The sequence below is a fragment of the Sapajus apella genome, unplaced genomic scaffold, assembly GCF_009761245.1.
Source record: "Sapajus apella isolate SASKATOON/1434 unplaced genomic scaffold, GSC_monkey_1.0 scaffold16, whole genome shotgun sequence".
NCBI classification, from domain to species: domain Eukaryota; kingdom Metazoa; phylum Chordata; class Mammalia; order Primates; family Cebidae; genus Sapajus; species Sapajus apella.
In genome coordinates, this window is record NW_022436956.1 from 27,091,797 (window position 1) to 27,100,401 (window position 8,605).

Below are 8,605 nucleotides of genomic sequence, written 5' to 3' on the forward strand. Positions count from 1 at the left end.
CTCCGCCTCCTGGGTTCAGGCAATTCTCCTGCCTCAGCCTCCTGAGTCGCTGGGATTACAGGCACGCGCCACCATGCCCAGCTAATTTTTTGTATTTTTAGTACAGACGGGGTTTCACCATGTTGACCAGGATGGTCTCGATCTCTTGATCTCGTGATCCACCCGCCTCGGCCTCCCAAAGTGCTGGGATTACGGGCTTGAGCCACCGCGCCCGGCCTCACCACTTTACTTTCTTAATACACTTGCTTTTACTTTGCACTGCGGACTCACCCTGAATTCTTTCTTGCGTGAGATACAAGAACTCTCTCTTTGGGTCTAGCTCAGGAACCCTTTCCTCTCAACAGTAAGACACCTAATGAGGAGAAAGATACATAGCAGAAGACGAGCTAGGGGAAAAAACATGGAGAGGCCTGGTAGATTCCGTGGTAAGGGGCCACGCCCAGATTTTGTGGGGGAAGGGGGAGTGAGGGAGGGAGGCTGTCTCTTATATAACACTTACTGCTTACAGCCCTTAACAAAGTTAATTACTTGATTAAGTTTGCCTGCAGGTCTTCCATTGCTAAAAAACCTCACGTATTTAGTGGTTCTGCTCAAATATGACTAAGGCAACTCAACAAGGGAGCTATTCCCAAATTATACTCCTTAGAACACCAGTTATCACAGATTTTTCTTTTTCTTGTTTTTAGAGACAGAGTCTAGCTCTGTCACCCAGGCTGGAGTGCAGTGACATGATCATTGCTCACTGAAGCCTTGACCTCCTGGGCTCAAGCCATCCTCCTGCTTCAGCCTCCAGAGCAGCTGGGGCTGCAGGTGCACGCCACCATGCCCAACTAATTAAAAAATTTTTTTTTCGTTAGAGACAGAGTCTCGATGTGTTGCCTAGGCTGGTCTTGAATTCCTGGCCTCAAGTGATCCTCCTACCTCAGCTTCCCAAAGTGCTGGGATTACAGACGTGAGTCACTGTACCCGGCCCAGATTTTCACATTTTAAAAATAGCCCCTAAAATAAATTGGGAAAATACTAGGTTAATCAAAGTTAAACAGATTTCTCTGCTGTAATACTTGTTAGAGCCTTTGATATGAATTTTTAAGAGAGTGCCATATGGAATACAGGGATTTCCAAGCTTACTTGATCACAGAATGCATCTTTTAAGAAGAATCACAGGTCAGGCACAGTGGCTCATACCTGTAATCCTAGCACTTTGGGAGGGCAGGTGGATCTCTTCGGGCAGGAGTTCAAGACCAGCCTGGCCAACATGGTGAAACCCCTGTCTCTACTAAAAATACAAAAATTGGCCAGGTGTGGTGGTGTGTACCTGTGGTCCTAGCTACTCAGGAGCCTGAGGCAGGGGAATCGCTCAAATCCAGAAGGCGGAGGTTGCGGTGAGCTGAGATTGTGCTACTGTGCTCCAGCCCAGGCGACAGAGCGAGACTCTCTCTCTCTCTAATATATATATATATATATACACACACACACACACACACACATACATTCTTTACATATATATATATATATAAACATAAACACAAGAATGAACATTCTGCAGAGCACTCCTTGAGAGCACTGCACGAGGAGGACATTAACACCCCAAAGGTCAGGCAACATCTGATAAAAGGCCAAACCTGGCTCGAAGCCTAGAGTTTCCCTATCCTATAGCTAACGTTGCTATTTATTTATCTCATATTATATTCATATAACTTTAAACACTTTTTATGGGAAAAGTTCAAAATTTCTATTCTTACATTTAATGTTCTCTGTACATCTAGCTCTTCCAATATATTTATCTTTATTAATACTGTATTAAACAATATTCTCCTTTCCTTTACTGATAAATTAATCCCAGAACTTTGGAAGGCTGAGGCAGGTGGATTACATGAGCCCAGGAATTCAAGACCAGCCTGGCCAACATGGTGAAACCCAGTCTCTACTAAAAATACAAAAACTAGCTGGGCGTGATGGCACCACCTGCAGTCCCAGCTACTCAGGAGGCTGAGACGTAATAACTGCTTGAAGCTGGGAGGCATAGGCTGCAATGAGCTGAGATCTCGCCAGTGTACCCAGCCTGGATGACAGAGCGAGGCTGTGTCTCAAAAAACAAAACAAAACAAAAAATTATTTTAAAAAGTGGTGATTACTGGCTTCCCCCAACACCTACAATGCCAAATGCATCTTTCCTACATCCTAGGCACATAGTGGCCTGGTCTGTGTCTCCTTGTAACTAAGTTCTCTCCAGTGAATTGAGAGCCAAAAGAATCTCTACCATGTTGGCCTCACTTGCTTAAAAGAAACTTTGCTTGGTTTAGAGCTGCTCTTTCCAATTCTGTTGAACTGAGACACAGGGTGCTTATAGCCCAGCTTTGTTCACGTAGATGATGGCAACGTCCTAGGCACGGCCGAAAATTAAGAGAGAAGGTACCTGAATGATGGCCTGGTGCAGAACCACTCCACCCACCTAGACCACTCTCTACACAAGGGAGAAATAAACTTCCATCTTCAATGAAGGCACTGTAATTCTAAATTTCCTTAATATACAAATCTCATACAGTGTTAATAATAACGTACCATTTGAGTATTATATTAATTTACAGTTATGCTCACATATACATTATTTTTCGAAAGTACTGGGATTACAGGCACGAGCCACAGCATCTTACATTATTTTTCTAAACCTTTTTCACTTTGATTTTGTTCCTTTTTATTTCAGGCAAGTAGTTGTCCTCTATTAGCATGTTAGTCTGAACACTGAAAACTAAGGCTGGCAAGGCGCAGTGGCTCAGGCTTGTAATCCCAGCACTTTGGGAGGCCAAGGAGGGCAGCTCGATTGAGCCTAGGAGTTTCAGACCAACCTGGGCAACATAGCCAAACCTGTCTCTACAAAAAAAAGATACAGAAGTTAGCTGGGCGTGGTGGTATATGCCTGTAGTCTCAACCACTCGGGAGGCTGAGGCAGGAAAATTGCTTGAGCCTGGTAGGTAGAAGTTGCAGTGAGCTGACATTGCGCCACTGCATTCCAGCCTGAGTGACAGACCCTGAAGAAAGAAAGAAAGAAAGAAAAGAAAGAAAAAAAGAAAAGAAAGAAAGAAAGAGAAAGAAAAAGAAAGAAGGAAGGAAGGAAGGAAGGGGAAAGGGAGGGAAGGGAAGGGAAGGAAGGAAAGGAAGGAAAGGGAAGGAAGGAAGGAAAGAAAAGAAAGAAAAAGAAAGAAAGAAGAGAAAGAGAGAAAGCTAATCATGATTGTGATTATCAACTCAGTAACCTATTGTTCTGTAATACATTTATTTATGCTTTCAAGCTACCTCATGAACTGTCTAAAGTAGGTTCCTTTTTTGTCGATTTATGTCCAATCACCAATAAACCTTCAAATATGGTATTTCCCACAAATTCTTCATGGTATGGTTATGACTAATGACAGGAATACATCTTCATGACCTACAGTACCTTTCTATGAAATAAAATACGCAAGGATACTTATGATTCAAAATAAGTATCTCAAGTTTCTTGAGGAAAGATACAGAATGATTTAACAGTAATTGTTTTAAATGTCGTTTTATGGTGAACCATTCTGGTAAATGAAAGAAAAGCAATTATTTGGAGGTAGCTACTGAAATATGTATGTATTTACGAATATAACTTTGGTAAAGAGCCAAACAAAATAAAGTATGACTCATTGTCAGAAAACATTCCCTCAATGTCCTTGCATTATAATATGAGAGTTACTGTTTGGTTTTAATAATGTATATAAAATGAATTACTATTTACATTCTTCTTCAAGGCATTAAAAACCAATAATCTATGTAACAGAAAGGTCTTTAAAGTCTAATAAATTAATTATCCTTTATTTTCTTGTCAATATGTTGATCTACTTTTAAGAAAATAATTAAATACAATAAAATTTTATTAACCATGTTTCTCATAGTTGCAACTCAAAGTAGCTGTTAGACGTTTAAGACATAAAGATTTTTATTGTATTCACTTTAGAGAGTGGGTCAAGAGCTATTGGCAAATGCTTTTCTCCTGACCCTGAAGTATCTTAAAATTTACCTCTGATTGAGATCACATGTGAAGGAATTTGTAATCAACTTTAGAATGGTAAAACTGGAAGGAATGTTAGAGATCATAATGACTCTCATTTCACAGATAAGAAATCAAAGATTTGGCAGGGCGTGGTGGCTCACACCTGTAATCCCAGCACTTTGGGAGGCCAAAGTGGGTGGATCACCTGAGGTCAGGAGTTTGAAACCACCCTGACCAACAAGGTGAAACCCTGCCTCTGGAAAAAAAAAAGAAATCAAAAGTTTGAAAAATTATTTTAATTATAGGAGGCTTCTTGGCTGGGTGTGATGGCTCACGCCTGTAATCCCAGCACTTTGGGAGGTTGAGGTGGGCAGATTGCCTGGGTCTCAGGAGTTCGAGACCAGCCTGGACAACAACGATGAAATCTTGTCTCTACTAAAATACAAAAAATTAGTTGGGTGTGGCGACATGCACCTGTAATCCCAGCTACTTGGGAGGCTGAGGCAGGAGAATTGCTTGAACCAGGGAGACAGAGGTTAAGCCATAGCACTCCAGCCTGGGCACCAGAGCGAGACTCCATCACCAAATAATAACAATAAATAGATAAAAATAAAGGAAGCTTCTTGAAAAGGAAAAACATTTTTCAGGGAATCCTAAATGTTGTACAAATCCAATCAATAATCAAACACCTCTTTGAAGGGCTGGCCTTACCATCTTTCCACTTCACACAGGAAAACTAAGGTATAAGCAAGCTAAGCAGTTCACTCATTATCTCTATGAATCAGCATCCTTGCTGGGAACGGAAGCCAAAACTTTGAATGTTGGACCATTCTCACAGATGTAGGCTGATCTCATTCGCAGTGATGCTGGCTGGGGGCGAGGGGAAGCCATGTTTGGGAAGTCCCCTCATGGAACACTGCATTTCACAAGCAGAGTACTTGCTGACTAACGCAAAATGCTTCCCTAAATGAGTTCCAATGGATAATGCAGTCTTTAAGAAACAGAACAGTGCAATGTATCAGTTTCACCATCTTCCTCTCAAAAGAAGTGCCTTTGAATCCTAGACATTTAAAACGTGCTTTAAACCTGCTTCATCTCAAATACTCAGGAAATGCACTTAATTTTATTTACTTTTTATTTATACTAGTCGCCTTTGTGAAACCCTTCATGTCCCCAGTGAATATTTAGGAGGAGTCTCTTCATTTGGATCCCTCCTTCTCTCTTTAGAAATATTATCACCCTGGAACGTTAAGTACTGATCCTAAATAAGCAAAATAAAAGTTCCTGGCAAATCTCAATATATCTCTTTTTCCCACCAAACATGACAAACTTCTAAAGACAATTCAACCCTTCACACACACACACACACACACACACACACACACACACACCCTCAGCTGTGCCAGCGCCCCTGATGTTGCATCTAGTTAACCTACACGACCTATTCCCACGGGTCATGACCCATTATTTCTGATGACCACATTCAGTGCTGTGAGGTGCCCAAACCATTACCGCATCCACCTCCCTGTGAACCATGCCCAGTGAGCTCATGCAGAACCTGGGTTGAAGTGCTCCTCGCTGTGAAGCTAAAGGATCCATCACGAATCTGGGAACCCTCCTTCGCGGTTCTCCCGGGCCACACAGCGTGGGAGCCGCTGGGTTAGGGCAGGAAAGGGGGCGCCTGCTTGGAGAAGGGTGGTCGGGTCAGGCTGTGCGCAGCCAGGGAAGCCGAGTTTCGGGAGAAGGCAGCGGGGGAGCCGAACGGGACCAAAATACCCACAGGGGCCGAAAGAGTTGGGGAAGAGGGGGCTTGCTAGGACGACCCCGGTTCAGGCGGGAAAGGAAAGATGGAAAGGGGGCGCAGGAAATGGGCGCCAAAGAAAGAAGTGAGAAATTGCGGAGGAGGAAGTCGTCCCTGGAAGAGGAGGGGCAAAGGGGAAGCGAGAATGGAGTGTTTGCACTTTCGAGAGGGAAGGGCCAGAGCCACTCCCGACCAGGGCCGGCGAGGCGAGCGCCTGGGAAGGGGCGTCCCGGCGGGCCGAGGGAGCGGCGCGGCGCCCGAGGTCCCTACCTGAACCGCTCCTGTCCCGCCGTGTCCCAGAGCTGCAGCTTGATCCTCTTGCCCGGCTCGATCTCCAGCAGGCGGGAGAAGAAGTCCACGCCGACGGTGGGGTCGCAGGCGGGGGAGCGAAGCCCGGGGAAGCGGCCCTGGGTGAAGCGGTGCAGGAGGCAGGACTTGCCCACGGTGGAGTCCCCGATCACGATGAGGCGGAACTGGTAGATCCAGATGGTCTCCATCGCTCACGTGCCCCGCTGGCTCCCGGGCCGCCCCACCCGCGGGGTAAGTTCGGCGGCGGGAACTGTCCCTTCAGCACCTCGCGGACGCCCGCCCGCCGCCTTCCAGCATATTCCTGCGGCTGCGGCCGCCGCCTGGTGCCCGCCCTCTCGGGAGAGAGAGGCGGGGCCCGGCCCAGCCAGGGGCGGGGCCTCGGGACGGGGGCGGGGCGGGGGCGGGGGGGGGCGCGTGGGAGGGGGAAGCAGGCTTTCCTGCCGCGAACTCCCGCCCCTGACCGACTGCAAATCACTATCACTCAGCGCTCACTGGGCGCCGGCCGGAAAGTGGGCGTGGCCAGAAGACGTGACACCAGCAACAACCAAAGAAAATGAAGCAAGGTCTGAACTCCGGGAGGGTCAGCCAATGAAAAGTGAGAGTCATTTTCTTATAGGCGTTAGGGCGGGCTCGTCAGATTAGGGCTTTGATTTTGGAAGTCCCTGAGGCCGTAACTTGGGTCCCTGCTTTGCTTCCTCCCACCTTTGTTTTTTCTTTTCTTTGTTTTTATTTTATTTTTTTTTAATTTTTTTTAGGCTGGGTATTGTTCTATCCCCCAGGCTGGAGTGCAGTGGTGCGATCTCGGCTCACTGCAGCTTCAAGCGATCTGCACACCTCAGTCTCCCAAGTAGCTGGGACCACAGGTGCGCGCCACCACACCTGACTAATTTTTTTCTGGGTTTTTAATGTGTTTTTTTAGAGACTTGGTCTCACTATGTTGCTTAGGCTGGTCTCGAACTCATAGGCACAAGCGATCCACCCACCTCAGCCACCTGAGTAGCTGGGACTACAGGCGGGGATCAACACGCCAGGCTAATTTTTTCGTGTTTTTGTAGAGATGGGGTTCAGCCTGGTCTTGAACTCCTGACCTCAAGCGATCCTCCAGGCTCTGCCTCCCAGTGCTAGGATTACAGGTGTGATCCACCGGACCCTGCTTTCTAGTCTTGAGAGCCACCTCCAAGGCGTTTTAAGGTGATAGAGTTTTGGGCAAGACTGAAATAAATTTGCAGAACTAGTTCTGGGTGCTTCCAGCAAGGGCTCTGGCTGTTGCTGCATGCTCCCACTGTCTGTTCTTCACCTCTGTGAGTACCACAGAAGACTGAGAAACGCCAACTATCATCACCATACCTTCTCCCTCCAACCACAGGGACAGTGGCTAAAAAAAAAAAAAAAAAGAAAAGAAAGAAAGAAAGCGGGGAAATGTTGAGATGCTGATGAAAGTTTCATCTCTCTTTGGTCTCCATATTTTAAGACAGAAAAAAGTGAACATGTGGTCTCTTAGCTCATGTCTGATCAATGATGTAAGTAAACAAAGCAGAATTTAAATTCTGGTGAGATCTTACTACTTTTTTGTGCCTTTCCTCAAATTGAGTAATAATGATGTCAAGGTTTATCTTTTAAAAAAAATTTTTTTTTTTAAGATGGGATTTTACCATGATGGCCAGCCTGGTCTTGAACTCCTGACCTCAGGTGATCCACCCACCTCGGCCTCCCAAAGTGTTAGGATTACAGGCGTGAGCCACCGTGCCCGGCGGAAGTTGTGTGATTCTAAGACCAAGGAGTTTGAAATCAGTCTGGCCAACATGGTGAAACCCTGTCTCTACTAAAGATACAAAGATTAGGTGGGTGTGGTGGCGCATGCCTGTAGTCCCAGCTACTCAGGAGGCTGAAGCAGTAGAACCACTTGAACCCAGGAGGTGGAGGTTGCATAAGCCAAGATGGTGACAGAGTGAGATTCCGTCTCAAAAAAAAAAAAAAAAAAAGAGAGAATGACAACTAAAGCTCGATGACAGTACACTGGGGTGGTGGCGAGGATGGGGGGAGTTCGGGCTTAGGTTTAATAATTAGGAAGTCCCTGACAGCCTTGTCAAAGCAGTGATGATATATTAGGCACAGAGAGTATGTTAGGTGTATATAAGCCTCCTTGAAGACTAACTGGTAATTGAGATATGAGAATAGATTGTCATCTCTGATATTTGGAAAGGAGAATAACAGAGGAGGCAACAATCTGAAGGGGAGGTGTAATGGACAGGTGTTTTGCTTAGTTTTAGAATTGCAGATAATTGAGCATGTTTATAGGCTAAGGAGCAGAAACCACTGGAGAAGGGCAGATTTAAGGTATAAAAGGTATGAAATAAAAATCAACTGTTGGGAAAAAGCCCCAAAAAGGTACGTGGAAGGGGCTTAAATGCAGCAACATCTCTTCCTCCAAAACAGGAAAGGAAATAAGGATGAATACCAATATCAGAATTTGGGATGTGCAC

The 8,605-nt window shown here is 45.6% G+C and overlaps 1 protein-coding gene across 1 annotated transcript in view; it reads right to left on the reverse strand.

Moving 5' to 3' along the window:
- Positions 1-6,457, reverse strand: part of RAB39A (RAB39A, member RAS oncogene family) — a 30,537-nt gene extending 24,080 nt beyond the window's left edge. Inside the window, exon 1 of the mRNA XM_032285685.1 lies at positions 6,084-6,457. Coding sequence (XP_032141576.1) covers positions 6,084-6,310 — 227 coding nt within the window. The 5' untranslated portion in view covers positions 6,311-6,457. The remainder of the gene's footprint in view (positions 1-6,083) is intronic.
- Between the last annotated feature and the right edge of the window lie 2,148 nt (positions 6,458-8,605).